This window comes from Bombina bombina, chromosome 6 (genome assembly GCF_027579735.1).
Source record: "Bombina bombina isolate aBomBom1 chromosome 6, aBomBom1.pri, whole genome shotgun sequence".
NCBI classification, from domain to species: Eukaryota; Metazoa; Chordata; class Amphibia; order Anura; family Bombinatoridae; genus Bombina; species Bombina bombina.
The window spans coordinates 648,216,869-648,237,467 of NC_069504.1; the positions used below are offsets into that span (position 1 = coordinate 648,216,869).

At 41.1% G+C, this 20,599-nt stretch overlaps 1 protein-coding gene across 1 annotated transcript in view; it reads right to left on the minus strand.

The window, feature by feature from the left end:
• The window catches only part of LOC128664547 (aminopeptidase N-like), a 108,730-nt gene that overhangs the window by 58,654 nt on the left and 29,477 nt on the right, over window positions 1-20,599 (minus strand). The window contains exon 9 of the mRNA XM_053719365.1: window positions 10,091-10,234. Within this exon, the coding sequence (XP_053575340.1) occupies window positions 10,091-10,234 (144 nt within the window). The remainder of the gene's footprint in view (window positions 1-10,090; window positions 10,235-20,599) is intronic.

Consider the following 20,599-nt stretch of genomic DNA (forward strand, 5'->3'; position numbering starts at 1 on the left):
TTAATACTTTGGATCTGTCTGTAGGATAAGTTCTCGGTTTTAAATCGAATAACAACAGGCAGGCGTTTCTGAACTGGCGAAAAGTGGATCTATCACCAGTAAATTTCTCAGGGTAAGAAACCTGGGGCTCAGCCTGGTGGTCATTTCCAGCATTCCTATTGGCCAACACTTCTCTAAGACAGGCTTTGAGACTTTGGTTTTCCACCTGTATATCTCTAAATGCCTGAGTTAAATTGTCCAGGCGCTGGTTTAAATTATGTAGCTGGGGGGCCACATCTGATGGCTCCATAGTTACAAATTTTTTTTTTTTTTTTTTTTTTTTTTTTTTTTTTTTTTTTAAGGCTGGTTTATTATGTAAGAAATCACTTGTTTATGTGACAATGCTTTACTTATCTTTAGTACTTTAGAAGTAGAACTGTGGTAATATGTTAATGTAACAAACTGGGAAATATGCTTGCTAGTAAGGAAGCATATAATCCTAATCTGTATTTATATTGCCTCAATAAGCTTCCAATATCAAAGAGTAATGAATACAGGAATGCTTTAGAGGCAGAACAAAGGATATATATTTCTCAAGACAGGAGCAGTAACTAGTTAAGGAAAATACCCTGATTAGTACTCATAGCATGTTTAATATGGCACACTGCAGGTGAGGAGTTAATATAACCATTTAGTAATGGTAGTGCTAGTAGCTTGCTGGCAGATTTATACAGTGTAACACATAGAGGAATGTCAATATTATGGCAAGCTTAAATATGGAAGTAGTGAGAGTAGCAGACTTAGAACACAACAAGTAAAAGCTTATACGGAACCTGATAACCTCATGTGTCGCTATACTTGTTGCAAGCTGAAGGCACTGTGAGTGCTTGAGATCCGGAAGGCTGTGTCAGAGCAGCTGGAAGTCTGTGCACGCTGTGAAGTTGGAACGCTGCCAGGCCTGAGCAGCGTGTGAGGAGTGAATGGCTTGCAGTGACGTCAGAGGAAGCCAGGTAGGAAGACAACAAGCAGCGCTTTTGCCAAGGTGTACAAGTGAAGTAGTTTAAATGCAGCCGAGTACTTTCTTTCACCAGGATACAAGCTGGAGTTGTGAGTTAATCACTTCAATAAACCAGCAAAGAGTAATTAGACAGTGCAGGCTTTATAGGCAGGAGGAGACAATGTTAAGGTGGTATAGGCTTGATATGGCAAAGTATATATTAAGGTGGAATGTGTAAGATAGGACCATGACACCCACAACCCCCAGTTATTCTCTTTGCCTTCAGTGCATGGAGGAGGTGAAGTTTAGGTGTCTGAAGAAAAATTTTGATTTCATCTACAAGCAAGTTTTGGGGTATAGCCGTATTCCCCGTCATTCCTTGCAGTCGGGTAGTGGTGGCTTTAAATCAGTTAGGAACTTGTAAAAAGGTACTTACTGTGTTTTCCTAACAATTGCTGCCATAGTTTAGAAAGCCAAAGTTGGCTACTCTGTTCTTTCTTTTTCAAAGGTCTCTGTGAAGAACTGTGTTTTCTCATACCTTGTAACTGTCTATATGCCAAACAGCGGAGCAGGTAAGTGCTTTTTCTTCCAGTTGGGGAGACCATGCACTTAACAAATTAAAAGACTTATTAGGACATAGATAATCCTGTTGTATGGGTTACACTGGGGCATGAAGCAGGCACTGTAGCATGTGTGAGACTAACATTTAAACTCTTTTAAAACAAAAGGGTAAAATGTTTTTATTAGGCTTTATTTTCTGACACATTTTTACTTGATAAAACAATACAAGTTTAAACTGAAAGTAAGGCTGAATTTTCTATTTCAGCAGCTTATTCATTTCTCCTTTCATTTTAAAATGTCAGGTTTGAAAAAAACTGATATTTCTGGTACTCAGTTTACCAGAAAGTGGTGCCTCTTTCGTTTGCAGCAGTAATTTGAGTTCAGGATTTGTGGTCACATGACCGGCTTTACTTCATAATGTTTCTGAGGAAAAAGTAGTTTTTCTCCATTTCTGGGAGGAAATCTAGAAATTCAGAAAGTAAGGTGCCTCAGTTTTGCTTCCCAAGTTGCCCTTTCTCATAAGTCTGATGAGAAAGATACATCGGGACTTTTTGAGGATAAAATCTCAGATTCTGACAGTATAATTCCTTCTGAGACTGAGGTGGTATTCTTCAGATTTAAGCTTGAACACCTTTGTGTATTGTTAAAGGAGGTTTTAGCTACTTTAGATGACTCCGATACCCCTGTCGTTGACACTCCTAAGAAATCTAGTAAACTTAATAGTTTCTTTGATAAACATTCCACTTCAGAGATTTTTCCTGTGCCGGACCATGCTAAGGAGATTATCTCACAGGAATGGGAGAATCCAGGGGTGTCTTTTTCCCGTCTCCCATTTTTAAGAAAATGTTTCTTGTCGAGGACTCCATTAAAGACCTTTTGTATACTATAACCAAAGTTAAAGGGGCCATTTCCACTCTGGCTAAGATAACCACTATTCCTATGGAGGATAGTTGCTCTTTTAAGGATCCGATGGACAAGAAGATGGAGGCTTATTTAAAAAAGATTTATGTTCATCAAGGTCTCCAATGGCAACCTGCGGTGACTAGTGCAGCATCTTATTGGTTCAACGCCTTGTCTGATTCTCTTTAAGTAGAGACTTCCTTGGATGAAATTCAAGATAGGATTAAAGGGACATTGAACCCAATTTTTTTCTTTTGTGATTCAGATAGAGCATGCAATTTTAAGCAATTTTCTAATTTACTACTATTATCAATTTTTCTTCATTCTCTTGCTAACTTTATTTGAAAAAGAAGGCATCTAAGCTTTTTTGGGGGGTTCAGATCCTGGACAGAGCTTGTTTATTGGTGGGTGAATTTATCCACCAATCAGCAAGAACAACCCAGGTTGTTCACCAAAAATGGGCTGGCATCTAAACTTACATTCTTGCATTTCAAATAAAGATACCAATAGAATGAAGAAAATTTTATAATAGGAGTAAATTAGAAAGTTGCTTAAAATTGCATGCTCTATCTGAATCACAAAATAAAAAATATGGGTTCAGTGTCCCTTTATAGCTTTTAAGTTGGCCAATTCTTTTATTGTAGATGCCATTTTAAAGGTTGTTAGACTAGGAGCTAAAACTAGCCTGCAGGGCGTTATGGTTGAAATCTTGGTCTGCGGAAGTTTCCGCTAAAGTCAAGCTTCTGGCGATTCCTTACAAGGGCAAAACCTTGTTTGGACCCGGTTTGGCAGAAATTATCTCTGATATTACGGATGGAAAATGGTCTTTTATATCTCAAGATAAGAAGAATAGGCCTAAAGGACGTCAGAGTAATTTTCGTTCCTTTCGTAACTTCAGAGGAAAGCCTTCCCCTTCGTCTTCCAAGCAGGAACAATCCAAGTCTTCTTGGAAACCCAATCAGTCTTGGAACAAGGGGAAACAATCAAAGAAACACACAGCTGATTCCAAATCAGCATGAAGGGTTTGCCCCTGATCTGGGATCGGATCAGGTGGGGGGCAGACTTTCTTAGATCTCTCAATCCTGGATACAAGATGTCCCAGATCCCTGGACTGTGGACATAGTATCCCAGGGTTACAAATTGGAATTCAAGACTTTTCCTCCCAGAGGCAGATTCCATCTCTCAAGATTATCTGCAGACCAGATAAAGAGAGAGAGGCGTTCTTGAAATGTATACATTTTCCCTCCCTGGGAGTGATAGTTCCAGTTCTAGTGCAGGTACACGGTCTTGGGTTCTACACCAACCTATTTGTGGTTCCCAAAAAAGAGGGAACTTTCCGTCCCATTTTAGACTTGAAGTGTCTAAACAAGTTTCTCAAAGTTCCATCCTCCAAAATGGAAACTATACGTTCCATTCTTCCTTTAGTACAAAAGGGTCAGTTCATGACAACCATAGACCTAAAGGATGCGTATCTTCGTGTTCCTTTTCACAGGGACCATCACAGATTCCTGAGATTTGCCTTTCTGGACAAACATTTCTAGTTCATGGCCCTTCCATTTGGTCTAGCCACGGCTCCCAGAATTTTTTCAAAGGTTCTGGGGGCTCTTTTGGCAGTGATCCGTTCTCGTGGAATTGCTGGGGCACCCTACCTGGATGACATATTAGTTCAGGTGCCATCTTTTCAATAAGCAAAATCTCACACAGAGATATTGTTGTCTTTTCTTTGTTCCCACAGATGGAATGTGAATCTGTGAATTCTTAGGGACCATAATAGATTCTCTATTGATGAAGATTTTTCTGCCAGAGGTCAGGAAAAACAAAATCATTTCCTCTTTCCTCTCTCTTCAGGCTACTGCTCATCCTTTAGTGGCTCAATGTATGAAGGTAATCGGTCTGATGGTTCCAATTGAGAGCTCTCCGGTTGTGCATGCTCAGACAATGGAATGGTGACCATGCAAATCTATCTTAGAGAATAGAGTTAAATCAGTCATCAAGGGACTCTCCCCCGTGGTGGATTTCTCAGGAAAATATGTCTTAGGGAACATGCTTTTGGAGACTTTCCTGGGTGATTGTGACTACGAACGCCAGCCTGCTGGGCTGGGGAGCAGTCTGGAATTTCAGGGCCTTTGGAATCGGGAGAAGTCTGCTCTTCCCAACAACATCTTGGAGTTGAGAGTGATTTACAATGCTCTATTGGCTTGGCCTCAGTTGTCCTCAGCCCAGTTTATCTGGTTCCAGTCAGACAACATAACCTCTGTGGCTTACATCAATAACCAGGGAGGAACTCGGAGCTCCTTAGCCATGAAGGAGGTTACTCGGATTCTTCAGTGGGCAGAGACCCACAATTGCTGTCTATCTGCCTATCTGCCATCCACATTCCAGGAGTAGACAACTGGGAAATGGATTTTTTGAGCAGACAGACTTAATCTCAGGGAGATGCTCTGGCGGTTCCTTGGGTTTTCAGGTTGGCATACCTGTTTCCTCCGTTTGCTCTCCTTCCATGAGTCATTGCTCATATCAAACAGGAGAGGGTGTCGTGATTCTAATAGCCCCGCATGGCCTCGCAGGATCTGGTTTGCAGACCTAGTGTAGATGTCTTCTCTCCCACCTTGGAGACTACCTCTGAGGAAGGACCTCCTGATTCAGGGCCCCTTCCTTCATCTAAATTTAATTTCTCTGAAGCTGACTGCTTGGAGATTGAATGTTTAATTCTGTCTAAGCGTGGTTTTTATGAGTTTGTCATTAAGACCACGATTCAGGCTTGCAAGCTTGTTACCAGAAAGATTTACCATAAGATATGGGCTACTCTTGGAGTAGAATTAGAATTCCTAGAATTTTATCTTTTCTTCAGGAAGGCCTGGAGAAGGGATTGTCAGTCAATACCCTAAAGGGTCAGATTTCTGCTTTATCTGTTTTACTACATTAATGTTTGGTGGTTGTGCCAGATGTGCAATCTTTTTGTCAGGCCTTGGTCAAAATCAGGCTTGTCTTTAAGTCTGTTGCTCCTCGTTGGAGCCTTAACCTTGTTCTTAAAGTTTTACAGCTGGCTCAGTTTGAGCCATTGTATTCCATAAATATTAAGTTGTTACCTTGGAAGGTTTTGTTTCTTGCTGCTATCTCTTCTGCTCGAAGAGTCTCGGAACTCTCAGCTCTGCAGTGTGATTCCCCTTATCTTATTTTTCATGCTGATAAGGCGTTTTTTTATACTAAGTTTGGTTTCCTTCCTAAGGTTGTTTCTAATAGAAATATCAATCACGAAATTGCTGTTCCCTCTCTGTGTCCTAATCCACAATTACACAATTTGGATGTTGTACATGCTCTTAAATTCTACTTACATGAGACTAAGGATTTTTGCCAGTCCTCTGCCCTCTTTGTCTGTTTCTCTGGGAAATGTATAGGTCAGAAAGCTACTGCTACTACTCTTTCTTTTTAGTTATGAAGTATAATTTGTTTGGCTTATGAGACTGCTGGACAGCAGCCTCCTGAGAGAAGTATGGCTCATTCCACAAGAGCTGTTTCCTCTTTTTGGGCATTCAAAAATTAAGCTTCTGTGGAACAAATTTGCAAGGCTGCAATTTGGTCTTCTCTACATACTTTTTCCAAATTTTCCAAATTTGATACTTTTGCCTCGGCTGAGGGTTCTTTTGGGAGAAAGGTTCTTCAAGCGGTGGTGCCTTCTGTTTAGGATTCCCTGTCTTGTCCCTCCCTATTTATCTGTGTCCTCTAGCTTGGGTATTGGTTCCCAACAATAATTACTCAAGCTGTGGACTGCTTACCTGATAAATGTATTTCTTTCTGGATATGGTGAGTCCACGGCCTCACCCTTTATTTTAAGACAGTTGTTCTTTTGACTATAACCTCAGGCACCTCTACACCTTGTGTTACTCCTTTTTTTCCATTTCCCTTCGGTCAAATGACTGGGGGTTGTGGGTAAGAGAGTGATACTTAGCAGTTTAACTGTTGTGCTCTTTGCCTCCTCCTGCTGGCCAGTAGGGATATTCCCAACGGTAATTACTCAAGCCGTGGACTCACCATATCCAGAAAGAAAGGAATTTATAAGGTAAGCATAAATGTTGTTTTTCTGCAGTGTTTGTGTTTAACTGTAATTTTCCTCTTACTCATTAACTGTACCCACACATATTATATACCGTTTGTTTTCACCACTAAATGGACTTTCTAAAGATACCATTATTTTCATCATATAATATAATTTACTATAAAAAATTATAAAATAAGATGAAAAAATTATAAAAAAAAAACACTTTTTCTAACTTTGACCCTCAAAATCTGTTACACATCTATAACCACCAAAAAACACCCATGCTAAATAATTTCTAAATTTTGTCCTGAGTTTAGAAATACCCAATGTTTACATGTTCTTTGCTTTTTTTGCAAGGTATAGGGCAATAAGTACAAGTAGCACTTTGCTATTTCCAAATCGATTTTTTTCAACATAAGCAATAGTTACATTGTAACACTAATATCTGTCAGGAATCCTTGAATAACCCTTCACATGCATATATATATTTTGTTTAGTAGACAACCCAAAGTATTGATCTAGGTCCATTTTTGCCACCATTTCACCGCCAAATGCGGTCAATTAGAAAAAATTGTTAACTTTTTCACTAACTTTTTCACAAACTTTAGCTTTCTCACTGAAATTATTTACAAACAGCTTGTGCAATTATGGCACAAAGGGTTGTAAATGCTTCTCTGGGATCCACTTTGTTCAGAAATAGCAGACATATATGGCTTTGGCATTGCTTTTTGTTAATTAGAAGGCCGCTAAATGCCGCTGCACACCACACTTGTATTATGCCCAGCAGTGAAGGGGTTAATTAGGTAGCTTGTAGGGTTAATTTTAGCTTTAGTTTAATGTAGTAGACAACCCAAAGTATTGATCTAGACCCATTTTGGTATATTTCATGCCACCATTACACAAATTGTTTTCAACATAAGCGATAGTTACATTGTAACACTAATATCTGTCAGGAATCCCTGAACAACCCTTCACATGTTTATATTTCTTTTTAGTAGACAACCCAAAGTATTGATTCAGGCCCATTTTGGTATATTTAATGCCACCATTTCACCGCCAAATGCGATCAAATAAAAAAAAATCATTAACTTTTTCACTAACTTTAGGTCTCTCACTGAAATTATTTACAAACAGCTTGTGCAATTATGGCACAAATGGTTGTAAATGCTTCTCTGGGATCCTATTTGTTCAGAAATAGCAGACATACATGGCTTTGGCATTGCTTTTTGGTAATTAGAAGGCCGCTAAATGCTGCTGCACACCACACTTGTATTATGCACAGCAGTTAAGGGTTTAATTAGGTAGCTTGAAGGGTTAACTTTAGCTTTAGTGTAGAGATTAGCCTCCCACCTGACACATCGCACCCCCTGATCCTTCCCTGACCCCCCTCAAATAGCTCTCTTCCCTCCCCAACCTCACAATTGTCACTGTCATCTTAAAGGGACACTGAACCCAATTTTTTTTTCTTTCATGATTCAGATAGAGCATGCAATTTTAAGCAACATTCTAATATACTCTTATTATAAATTTTTCTTCGTTCTGTTGCTATCTTTATTTAAAAAAGAAGGCATCTAAGCTTTTTTTTTTATTTAGAACTCTGGACAGCACTTTTTTTATTGGTGGATGAATTTATCCACCAATCAGCAAGAACAACCCAGGTTGTTCACGAAAAATGGGCCGGCATCTAAACTTACATTCTTGCATTTAAGTTGCATTTAAGTTGCTTAAAATTTCATGCTCTATCTGAATCAAAAAAGAAGAAAATTTGGGTTCAGTGTCCCTTTAAGTACTGGCAGAAAGTTTGCCAGTATAAAAATAAAGTTTTTTTTTAATATTTTATCTTTAGTGCAGGATCCCCCACTACCCCCCATTCTCCCTAATCCTCCCCAAATAGCTCTCTAAGCCTCCCCCTCAACCTATTGGCCACCATCTTAGGTACTGCCAGTACCCAGTTTACTACAAAATTTGCCCTTTTTTGTCTAAAAAAAATAAAACCCCCAATTGCTGTAGTGTAGCTGCTCACTGCTAATACCCTACCTACCCTCTCCCTCCCAGATCCCTTCCCCAATATTTCTCCACCCACCCTCTCTCTTCTTTGACTGTGTTAACTGAATGTAGCATGCCCATTCCCGCCCCCCACCTCCTCGCTCCAGGAAACACAGAGGGGAAAGGATTCGGATAGCCACCAAAAATGGGCCGCCCACCCGCCTCCCTGCTATGGCTCCCACTCACCAACAATCGGCACCATAGCTGGCCGATGCAGAGAGGGCCACAGAGTTGCTCTCTTTGCAACGGATGCCAAAAAAATGTTATTGAAGGATGCCTCAATGTCGAGGCATTACTGCAATAACATGAAAGCAGCTGGAAGTGATCACATTCGCTTCCAGCGCTTGAAAACTCTGAAGACGTACAAGGTACCTCCTTGGTCATTAAGTCACAGTTTTTGTAGGACGTACCCTGTACGTTCTACGTCCTTAAGGGTTAAAAAAAAAAACATGTGTTTTACCATTTCCTGAAAATCCACCAAAGTTGTTAGAAAAGTACAAATAATTTAAAATCCTCATTATAAAGTAAGTTTACATGCCAAATTTCTGGCTCCTAACTTCAGTAGTTCTCAAGATATGGATATCACAAAAAAAATGAATATTCTTTTTTTTTTTACATCTGATATCATAGTCGGATAATGCTTTCTACGCTCAAAGTTTCTGGCTCGTGAAAACGTAAGTTAAAAAGCAGCGGTCATAAAACCGCTGCTCCTTAACTAAAAGGTGTCGGACAGCAATCATCCAAATCCGATCCAATTGGGATGATATCCAATTGGGATGATTGACATTCCCTGCTAGTGGCCGATTTTTTTAAATTCGCTATCTGAATCATGAAAGTATAATTTTGACTTTAGCGTCCTTTAATTCTGAAAAACAAGACTACTTAAAAATGTAATTATTAGAGATGCACAGGGAAGAAAATGTTGTTTCAGATTAAATTTTCATTTTGGATATTTAGGGAAATTTGTTTTTTTCACTGTTTATTCGTTGCCTGCACTATTTGGTTTTCGTTTAATTTAAAACAAAACGAAAATTGAATTTTCATCAAACATTTACATTCATTTTTGTTAAAACAAATGTAAATGTTTCAAAGCTACAGGTGAAACGTTCACCTGTATCTACAATACTTAACTTAATGTGCTCTGGAGAGCTCATTAAAATAAGTATCAAGCACTTAAAAATAAATAAATAAAGGAAACAAATGAATGCTGATGATTTTATTCAGTATTTATTTGTTTTCTTTATTTTCGTTGGTTCGTTCATTCAGATTTTCATTTCATTAAAACTTTTTAAAATTTTTGTGACGAATGTGCATTTGTGCGAAAATGAATGCACATCTCTAGCAATTATACAGCAGATGATCTCTTTTTTTCCACTTTTTATTATTTATGTTTTCCATAATTTGTTTTTATTTTAAAGACTCTTCTCCATAGTGAAGGTGCTCGTTGGGAAAAAAAAGATATATATTTTTTTAATAGGAAATGTATAAATCATTTCTTTCAATGTTGTTTCATTTTCTCTGTCTAAATTATAAAGTAGTGCGTTAATAACAATTGGAAAATACTTTACCTTGCTGTAAGCGATAGAATCAAACATTTGATTTATTTCATTTGGAGTGTTCACTTCATCTTCTCTTGATGTGAGAGGGTGCGATGAAGTCAAAGCGTCAATCGCCATTACTCTATGGACATCATATAGCACAGTCAAGTCTTTCTGTAAGAGATAGAATATAATTGATCACTGTAGCAAACTGAATAGGAAAAAAATGTGTATTTGTGTTATTAGAATGAATTTGATCTGTGTCTTATGTTTATGGTTTACATCAAACTTAATTTATATGCAGATTTATGTTTAGATGGTCTTAAGCAGAAACATTTTTTTTGAATTTTCTCAACTTTCATTTTAATTTCCAATTCCTTCTTCGTCTTTCTTTTCCTCTCTCTTCCTGTTATTATTTTCGCTTTCCTTTATAGAACATATCTGAAATGTTGAATCTGAGGATACTGAGGTGAAAAATCCTTGGGTGTTCATAGTGAAATTCTCCTAACAGTATCATTTAAAGGAATCTTAAATTAACCCCTTAAGGACAGTGGACTAGATTACGAGTCTTGCGTTAGGGTTAGAAAGCAGAGTTGAGAGGTCCCAACGCTGCTTTTTAACGCCCGCTGGTATTACGATTCTTACAGGTACAGGTGTACCGCTCACTTTTTTGGCCAGACTCGGAAATACTGCAAATCCACTTACGTAAATTGTGTATCCTATTTTTTCAATGGGACTTGCATAGCGCCGGTATTACGAGTCTGACAAAAAGTGAGCGGTATACCCTCTCCTGTCAAGACTGGTACCGCATTTTAAAACTCTTAACTAAAGTGCTAAAAAGTACACAAACACCCATAAACTACTTATTAACCCTTAAACCGAGGCCCCCCATTTTGCAAACACTATAATAAATTTTTTAACCCCTAATCTGCCGAACCGGACATCGCCGCCACTATAATAAACATATTAACCCCTAAACCGCCGCACTCCCACGTCTCAAACATTAGTTAAAAATTATTAACCCCTAATCTGCCGTCCCTAACATCACCGCCACCTACCTACATTTATTTACCCCAAGTCTGCCGCCCCCAACATCGCCGCCACTATAATAAAGTTATTAACCCCTAAACCTAAGTCTAACCCTAACACCCCCTAACTTAAATATAATTAAAATAAATCTAAATAAAAATACTACAATTAACTAAATTATTCCTATTTAAAACTAAATACTTACCTATAAAATAAACCCTAAGCTAGCTACAATATAACTAATAGTTACATTGTAGCTAGCTTAGGGTTTATTTTTATTTTACAGGCAACTTTGTATTTATTTTAACTAGGTACAATAGTTATTAAATAGTTATTAACTATTTAATAACTACCTAGTTAAAATAAAGACACATTTACCTGTAAAATAAAACCTAACCTAAGTTACAATTACACATAAAACTACACTACAATTAAATTAATTACCTACATTAAATACAATTAATTACAATTAAATAAAATTATCTAAAGTACGAAACCCCCCCCACTAAATTACAGAAAATAATAAAATAATTACAAGATTTTAAAACTAATTACACCTACTCTAATCCCTCTAACAAAATAAAAAAGCCCCCCAAAATAAAAAAAGCCCCTACCCTACACTAAATTACAAATAGCCCTTAAAAGGGCCTTTTGCGGGGCATTGCCCCAAAGAAATCAGCTCTTTTACCTGTAAAAAAATTACAAATCCCCCCCAACATTAAAACCCACCACCCACACAACCAACCCTACTCTAAACCCCACCAAATACCCCCTTAAAAAACCTAACACTAAACCTAACACTAACCCCTTGAAGATCACCTTACCGGGAGATGTCTTCACCCAACCGGGCGGAAGTCCTCAACGAAGCCGGGAGAAGTCTTCATCCAACCGGGCAGAAGTGGTCCTCCAGACGGGCAGAAGTCTACATCCAGACGGCATCTTCAAAACATCCGACATGGAGCATCCTCTTCTTTCCACGGCTACGACTGAATGAAGGTTCCTTTAAATGACGTCATCCAAGATGGCGTCCCTTCAATTCCGATTGGCTGAAAGAATTCTATCAGCCAATCGGAATTAAGGTAGAAAAAATCCTATTGGCTGATACAAATCAGCCAATAGGATTGAGCTGGCATTCTATTGGCTGTTCCAATCAGCCAATAGAATGCCAGCTAAATCCTATTGGCTTATTCTAACAGCCAATCGGAATTGAAGGGACGCCATCTTGGATGACATCATTTAAAGGAATCTTTATTCGGTCGTAGCCGTGGAAAAAAGAGGATGCTCCGCGTCGGATGTCTTGAAGATGGACCCGCTCCGCGCCGGATGGATGAAGTTAGAAGATGCCATCTGGTTGAAGACTTCTGCCCGTCTGGAGGACCACTTCTGCCCGATTGGATGAAGACTTCTCCCGGCTTCGTTGAGGACTTCGGCCCGGTTGGGTGAAGACGTCTCCTGGTAAGGTGATCTTCAAGGGGTTAGTGTTAGGTTTTTTTAAGGGGGTATTGGGTGGGTTTTAGAGTAGGGTTGGTTGTGTGGGTGGTGGGTTTTAATGTGGGGGGGGATTTGTAATTTTTTTTTACAGGTAAAAGAGCTGATTACTTTTTGGCAATGCCCCGCAAAAGGCCCTTTTAAGGCCTATTTATAATTTAGTGTAGGGTAGGGCTTTTTTTAATTTTGAGGGGCTTTTTTATTTTGTTAGGGGGATTAGAGTAGGTGTAATTAGTTTAAAAATCTTGCAATTACTTTTAATTACTTTCTGTAATTTAGTGTTTGTTTTTTTTACAGAAAACTTGCCCAAAGTACCAGAGAATTTTTAGCATTTTTGCTATCACTCCATTTAAACAGAAATAGAGCCTTGTTTTATTTTTTTTAATTCACCTATCAACATTATATATATATATACACATCCCAATATATTCATCTAGGCCCATTTTGGTATATTTAATGCCACTGTTTTGCCACCATATATGATCATATTTTAAAAAAAATCTATCCTCCCACCCCCTGATCCCTACCTGATCCCTCGCAAACAGCTCTATGTCCTCCCTCACTCCCTCACTGGTACTTATCATCTTAGGTACTGGCAGAAAGGCTGCCAGTATGCAGTTTAGGCAAAAAAGCAACATTCACAGCACCAATTCTTATAAGGAAACATTTGCCTTTATTGTAGCATCATGGCACACAAAAGCAACAAGCAAAGTTTTGGGTTATTAATGATTAAAGGTGTAAAACCCAAAACGTTGCCTGTTGCTTTTGCGTGCCATGATGCTGCAATAAAGACAAGTGTTTCCTTATAAGAATTGGTGCTGTGGACATTGCTTTTTTGGATATTAAGGAGTGTTTGCAGTTGCCCCTATTTCACCTGCACCAGGTACAGTGTTGTATATCTATTGGATTCAAGTATGCAATTTAGGATGAGTATTTTAAAAATATATATATATTTTTTATTTCTGTAGGGTAGGGAACCCTCCTCACCCACCCAACCACCCACCTACCTCCCTGATCCCCCCAAAAAAGCTCTCTAACTCTTCCCCCTTTCATTAGGTGCTGTTGTCTTAGGTACTGGCAGCTATCAGTCAGTATTCAGTTTGTAGAGGTTTTTTAAATTTATTTTTTATTATTTTCTGTAGTGTAGCGATCCCCCCCCAACCGATTGTTTGGAGGACCCCCCTCCTTCACCCCTTTCCATAGTGTAGGGAACCCATTCCTCCTCTCCCTCACTAAACATTTATTATTCTGTAGCATAGGGAATCCTCCCTCCCCCCTTTGCAATGTACTGCCTTCCTGCCTCCTTCCATTCCTCCCACATCACCCACACCAGCACTGCAAGCTGTTACAAACAATGACACATAGCGCACGTGGTAGTGATGATCAGCTCTCACTTACCATATGAAGGCAGATGCTTTCTGCCTCTGGCTTCAGTCTTAGCTGTCAAAGCCATATTTTTTTATACAAAGGGGAACATTTACCATCACTTTAATTAAGCTCTATGGATTTTGATAGAAACTTTGTGAATACATTACTATAATAATATTAAGTATTCTAACCTTTTTACTATTCAACATGAAGTATGGGGTTTCCATTTCTCTGAATGAACCAGTGTGAGGGGGCTCCTTTATGAGAATGTATCGGAAGCAGGGTGGAGTTAGGAAAAAGAGACACTAAGTGGTGGATAGTTGTGTTGGAATACTCCTACACCTAACGTGGACACCAATTTGACAATTCCTTGTGGATTTGATGTGATATGTTGAATTGATTCATATATAAATAAGGGTCTGTAGCTTATAATTTCTTTCTTTAAATGTTCAATCACAGTAAACACTAAAAGAAACAGACTGTGTTAAAAAAACTGCAACAACTTACTGGTTTTCTTGCAAAATAAGAACAAATTTGTAGTGTAGACACTGCCTATAGTGACATAAGGAAGCTGACCTGCTGAGAACATAATTTGTGTTCTCCCTCTCCTGTCCTGAGCATGGGCAAGAAACTGACTTTCTGTTTCTCTAGCAATTACTGAACACTAAGCCATCCAACAAGTAATGGACCCCAAACAAATAATGTTAAAAAAAATCATTTTGAAATGATAAATAATACATTACAATTATTTATTTTAAGTACAGTAGTCTACTACGTAGTATTTTTTTGCTACAACAATGAAACAGACCCTTATAACCCTTTAACAATGGTACATTAAAACATAGTAAAAATAAATCATGATGATTAGAATAAACCAGTAAGATTAGATACTGTCATAGTTTACCTCACACAGCTTTTTTTCAAATGGCTCTTTAAAATAGCCCAGTCTATTTTTATTTTGGCTAGACTGGTTAATAACACAATTCCTCTGTTACGGTACCAACAGGATACCAAGGGTTAATACCAGGGAACAATGTCCTGCATACAGAATCAGCACTTCACAACCTCGATCAGTTTCCCTGCAAACATGAGACCAAGCTCCACATTTCAGGTTTAAAAAAGAATATATTTATTAAAGGCTGAATGCCTAGTATTTATACAGGTTTTGACCCCAGATGGGGGGGTTGAATATAACCCTGGCTTCAGGTTACAGAGGGCATTGGTTAAACAGTAAAGCAAACATATGAACAATGCATCAAACCTCTAAGAATTGTCTATTCACAGGTAAAACAGATTAACATATTAAGTACTCAGACAATCTGATGTTGGGCAGTCTAGTTAACATAATCACACAAAACCCAATCAGTTTACCTAGACAGACTCCTGAGACACAATCAGATCTTAAACATACATAGAATACATCTTATTACAGAATATAGGAACAGTTCTTATTAGCTATAAAGTCTTTAATGCCCACTTGGCTTATAGAGTCACAATTGCTCCCACAAGGGGCACTCACACCCTGTACCCATCCTGTATTTATGGATACAGGGTGACATAGACATAAGACAGAGTTATGAAAGTACATGGGGTGTCCAGCATATAAAATTCCATATTTCCATGCAGTCTCTGGGTATCCTTAAGCCCATGTACCTCCAGCCCAAAGAATGTTCCATATCAGGCCCTCCAATGTACAGTGGCGAGATTGGTTTTGTCACATCTCTCCCCTTTTCCAAACAGACTAACAGGGTATCTGACCTCCTGCCGGTCAGTGCCCTGGTTAGTCCAGCAACCCACCCATAAAACACAATTAGTAGTACAGCCCACCCACAATAAATGGTTACTACACCTGAGTACGGGGAAAACTTGTCCATGTCCAGGTGCCTCACCACAGCTGTGTGGGGGACTGGTACGCTGAATTGGTGGGTTGCGAGGTGGGCAGAGACCAGCTGTACTCTGCCCAGGTGCCAGCACTACCATGGAAGTAGCCTGGTGGGAGCCTGGTTGCTGGAGGGGGAGACCGACTGTCTCCCCTTTGGATACATAGCTGTGCTGCTGGAGGGGGAGACCAATCGTCTCCCCTTTGGCTAAACAGCCATGTTGCTGGGGGACAGGACCAACTGTCCCTACCCCTTGTAACGCAGCCTGCCGCTGGGGAATGGAGTCTGGGCTCCCAATTCCCTGTATATTCCTCTGCTGCTGGGGGACAGGACCAACTGTCTCTGCCCCCTGTAACTCAGCCTGCCACTGGGGAATGGAGTCTGGGCTCCCAATTCCCTGCAGGACCGGTGGAGAGACCTCGGTCCCATCTCCACCGGCCACCTGGGGTCCTTCCCAGTAAATCTCCACAATATCTTCCCAGCTGGATGGGTCTGGATCTGGGTCTTTCACCTTGCTGTCCTGCTGAGCCTTCCCAATGGAGTGGAAGAGATCTCGGTAGTCCTGCTCCAGTTCCCACTCCAGGGCTGCTAAGTGAGCCAGGTCTGGCTCTACCTCATGGGGGTCAGCCCAGTCAGAAAATGTCCTGAAGTCTGGTCTGCGCAGGGCTCCCAAAGTCAGGCTCTGCAAAGGACTCCCATAACAAGCCAGGACCATCAAACTCCTCTCCCTCTGGTTTGTCATGCTCAGCTGTCCAGGGTATATACTGTGCCATATACCACCAGAGCGCCTGGTAGGCATGTCAGTTTGCTGGGACAATCCATCTGTATTCCCGTTATGAGAGAGAATTCCTGTCCATACAAACAAGGGCTCAAATTCCTCAGTGCCCAGACCAGGGCCAAACAGTCCTTCAAAATCCCATCAGCTTCTTTACGAGTTTTCTGTACCTGCTCTTTATAGGTATCCACAATCCCTTCATACTGACATAGGGTGCCCTTGAGTTGCTGCACCTCACTATGAGCCAGCGTCAGCTTCTCCTCAAGTGTCGCTAAGTTTGTCTTTAAGGTTTCATGTCCCACTCTCAAGCTGGTGTTTTCTGCAGTCTGTCGGTGCAGCTTGTCTAGCAGAGATTCACGTTCTAAACGAGCTTTTTCCTCTGCGCTCCTCTTCTCCTTCATCAGCGCATTGTAACGGGACCTCCACATATCAATAGCGGATAGAGATTTACTGAGCTCAGCGTCCTGGGGCTTAGCAGCAGGTGGGTCAGTCTCTGCTGCACGGATCTGGGCACGGGTAGTCACAGAGTTAACATCAGCGGGACCCATAGGAGCGTAGGCAGAAACAAGGGGGGCCAAGTCATTTCCAAGAAGAACATCAGCAGGTAAGTCCTTCTTGACCCCCACATTCACAGGTCTAGCGCCCACTCCCCAATCCAAATGTACCCTGGCAACAGGTAGGCTGAACACATTGCCCCCTGCTACCCTCACAGCCACAGTGTCTCCAGTGTACTGTTTCTCAGACACCAAGTTCTTTTGAAGCAAGGTCATGGTAGCACCAGTATCCCGTAGACCACTGACCTTCTTCCCATTCACTTTAACCAGTTGCCGGTTATTCCGGTGGGCAGCTTGCACAAGGTCTGCCTCATGTAGGATGCTCCAGCATTCTTGCGCCTCTACGTAGCGGGCCGCAGGCTGAGGATTACGTGGGATTCCGCTGGCGGGTCTTCTCCAGGACTGCGCTTGGTTCGCTGCGTTTTGTGCCCTAGTTGCTTACATCTAAAGCACCGAATAGGTTGTGAGTAGCACCGCAAATTGAACAGGGCTCTCTGAGGGTAGTTCGTGGCCGGAGGCCGTGTGGTATAGCGGTGCGCCGGGGTTTGGTAACTGGCAGCTGCTGGGGTGACTGGGGGTCTGTACTCCACTCTAGCAGGGGGCTTAGTGGTAGCAGTGTCCAGTTTGCGGGCATCCGTATACTCATCTGCCAAGCGAGCCGCTTCCTGCAGGGTGGAGGGTTTACGGTCCCGAACCCACTCTCGAACTCCTGCGGGTAACTTGTCGAAGCAATGTTCCAACAGGAATAGCTGCAGCACCTCTTCCCCAGATATGGCTTGGCACCCCGCTATCCAGTGAGCTGCTGTGCGGTGCAACTTACATGCCCACTCAAGGTAGGAATCTCCAGCTAATTTAACAGTGTCTCTGAACCGCCTCCGGTATGCCTCCGGTGTAACCGCATACCTGGAGAGCAGAGCCTCTTTTACAGTATTATAATCCCTGACTTCCTCATCTGGAATGGCCTGAAAAGCCTCTCTGGCCCGGCCGGATAATTTTCCAGATAATATCGTGACCCAGTCCTCTGCGGGTACCTTGTGTAGTGCACATTGCCTCTCAAAATCCGCAAGATACCCATCAATCTCTCCTTCTGTTTCCAGGAAGTTTTTAAAAGCTGCAAAATTTACTTTTCTCTTTTCCATCTTAGTCAGTATTGTAATAATCCCCCTCTTCCTGAGGTTACTGGCTTGTGTAGTTGCTCTTCTGGGCGATAAGGTTCATTCCGTCGCTTGCCACCAATTGTTACGGTACCAACAGGATACCAAGGGTTAATACCATGGAACAATGTCCTGCATACAGAATCAGCACTTCACAACCTCGATCAGTTTCCCTGCAAACATGAGACCAAGCTCCACATTTCAGGTTTAAAAAAGAATATATTTATTAAAGGCTGAAAGCCTAGTATTTATACAGGTTTTGACCCCGGATGGGGGGGTTGAATATAACCCTGGCTTCAGGTTACAGAGGGCATTGGTTAAACAGTAAAGCAAACATATGAACAATGCATCAAACCTCTAAGAATTGTCTATTCACAGGTAAAACAGATTAACATATTAAGTACTCAGACAATCTGATGTTGGGCAGTCTAGTTAACATAATCACACAAAACCCAATCAGTTTACCTAGACAGACTCCTGAGACACAATCAGATCTTAAACATACATAGAATACATCTTATTACAGAATATAGGAACAGTTCTTATTAGCTATAAAGTCTTTTATGCCCACTTGGCTTATAGAGTCACAATTGCTCCCACAAGGGGCACTCACACCCTGTACCCATCCTGTATTTATGGATACAGGGTGACATAGACATAAGACAGAGTTATGAAAGTACATGGGGTGTCCAGCATATAAAATTCCATATTTCCATGCAGTCTCTGGGTATCCTTAAGCCCATGTACCTCCAGCCCAAAGAATGTTCCATATCAGGCCCTCCAATGTACAGTGGCGAGATTGGTTTTGTCACATCCTCTAAGCCCCTTACTTAGCCCCTTACTTACTTTGCTGCATTATAAACATTGAGAAAACAATTGTAAATAAGGGGGGATATTTCCCTCATAAATACCAATGCACAACCACACATGCCTGCATATTTACACTGTAAGTAAGACATTAATACATCTTCCAAATAATGTATACACATATATTTTGTAAAATAAAAAATCAATACATTAAAAGTACATAAAATCCCAATTTTATTTTTGTATTTAGATAGAGCTTGGGATTTTAAACAACTTTCTAATTTACTTATATGTTTTGTTCTCTTTGTATCCTTTGTTGAAAAGGTTACCTAGATAGACGTAGGAGCTGCTGATTAGTGGCGGCACATATATGCCTCATGTTATTAGCTCACCCACTGCATTCAGCTAACTCCCAGTAATGCATTGCTGCTTTTCCACAAAGGATACCTAGAGAATGAAGCAAATTATATAATAGAAGTAAACTGTAAAGTGGTTTAGCATTGTATTCTCTATCTTAATCATGAATTAAAATGTTTGGGTTTCATGTCCCACTCTCAAGCTGGTGTTTTCTGCAGTCTGTCGGTGCAGCTTGTCTAGCAGAGATTCACGTTCTAAACGAGCTTTTTCCTCTGCGCTCCTCTTCTCCTTCATCAGCGCATTGTAACGGGACCTCCACATATCAATAGCGGATAGAGATTTACTGAGCTCAGCGTCCTGGGGCTTAGCAGCAGGTGGGTCAGTCTCTGCTGCACGGATCTGGGCACGGGTAGTCACAGAGTTAACATCAGCGGGACCCATAGGAGCGTAGGCAGAAACAAGGGGGGCCAAGTCATTTCCAAGAAGAACATCAGCAGGTAAGTCCTTCTTGACCCCCACATTCACAGGTCTAGCGCCCACTCCCCAATCCAAATGTACCCTGGCAACAGGTAGGCTGAACACATTGCCCCCTGCTACCCTCACAGCCACAGTGTCTCCAGTGTACTGTTTCTCAGACACCAAGTTCTTTTGAAGCAAGGTCATGGTAGCACCAGTATCCCGTAGACCACTGACCTTCTTCCCATTCACTTTAACCAGTTGCCGGTTATTCCGGTGGGCAGCTTGCACAAGGTCTGCCTCATGTAGGATGCTCCAGCATTCTTGCGCCTCTACGTAGCGGGCCGCAGGCTGAGGATTACGTGGGATTCCGCTGGCGGGTCTTCTCCAGGACTGCGCTTGGTTCGCTGCGTTTTGTGCCCTAGTTGCTTACATCTAAAGCACCGAATAGGTTGTGAGTAGCACCGCAAATTGAACAGGGCTCTCTGAGGGTAGTTCGTGGCCGGAGGCCGTGTGGTATAGCGGTGCGCCGGGGTTTGGTAACTGGCAGCTGCTGGGGTGACTGGGGGTCTGTACTCCACTCTAGCAGGGGGCTTAGTGGTAGCAGTGTCCAGTTTGCGGGCATCCGTATACTCATCTGCCAAGCGAGCCGCTTCCTGCAGGGTGGAGGG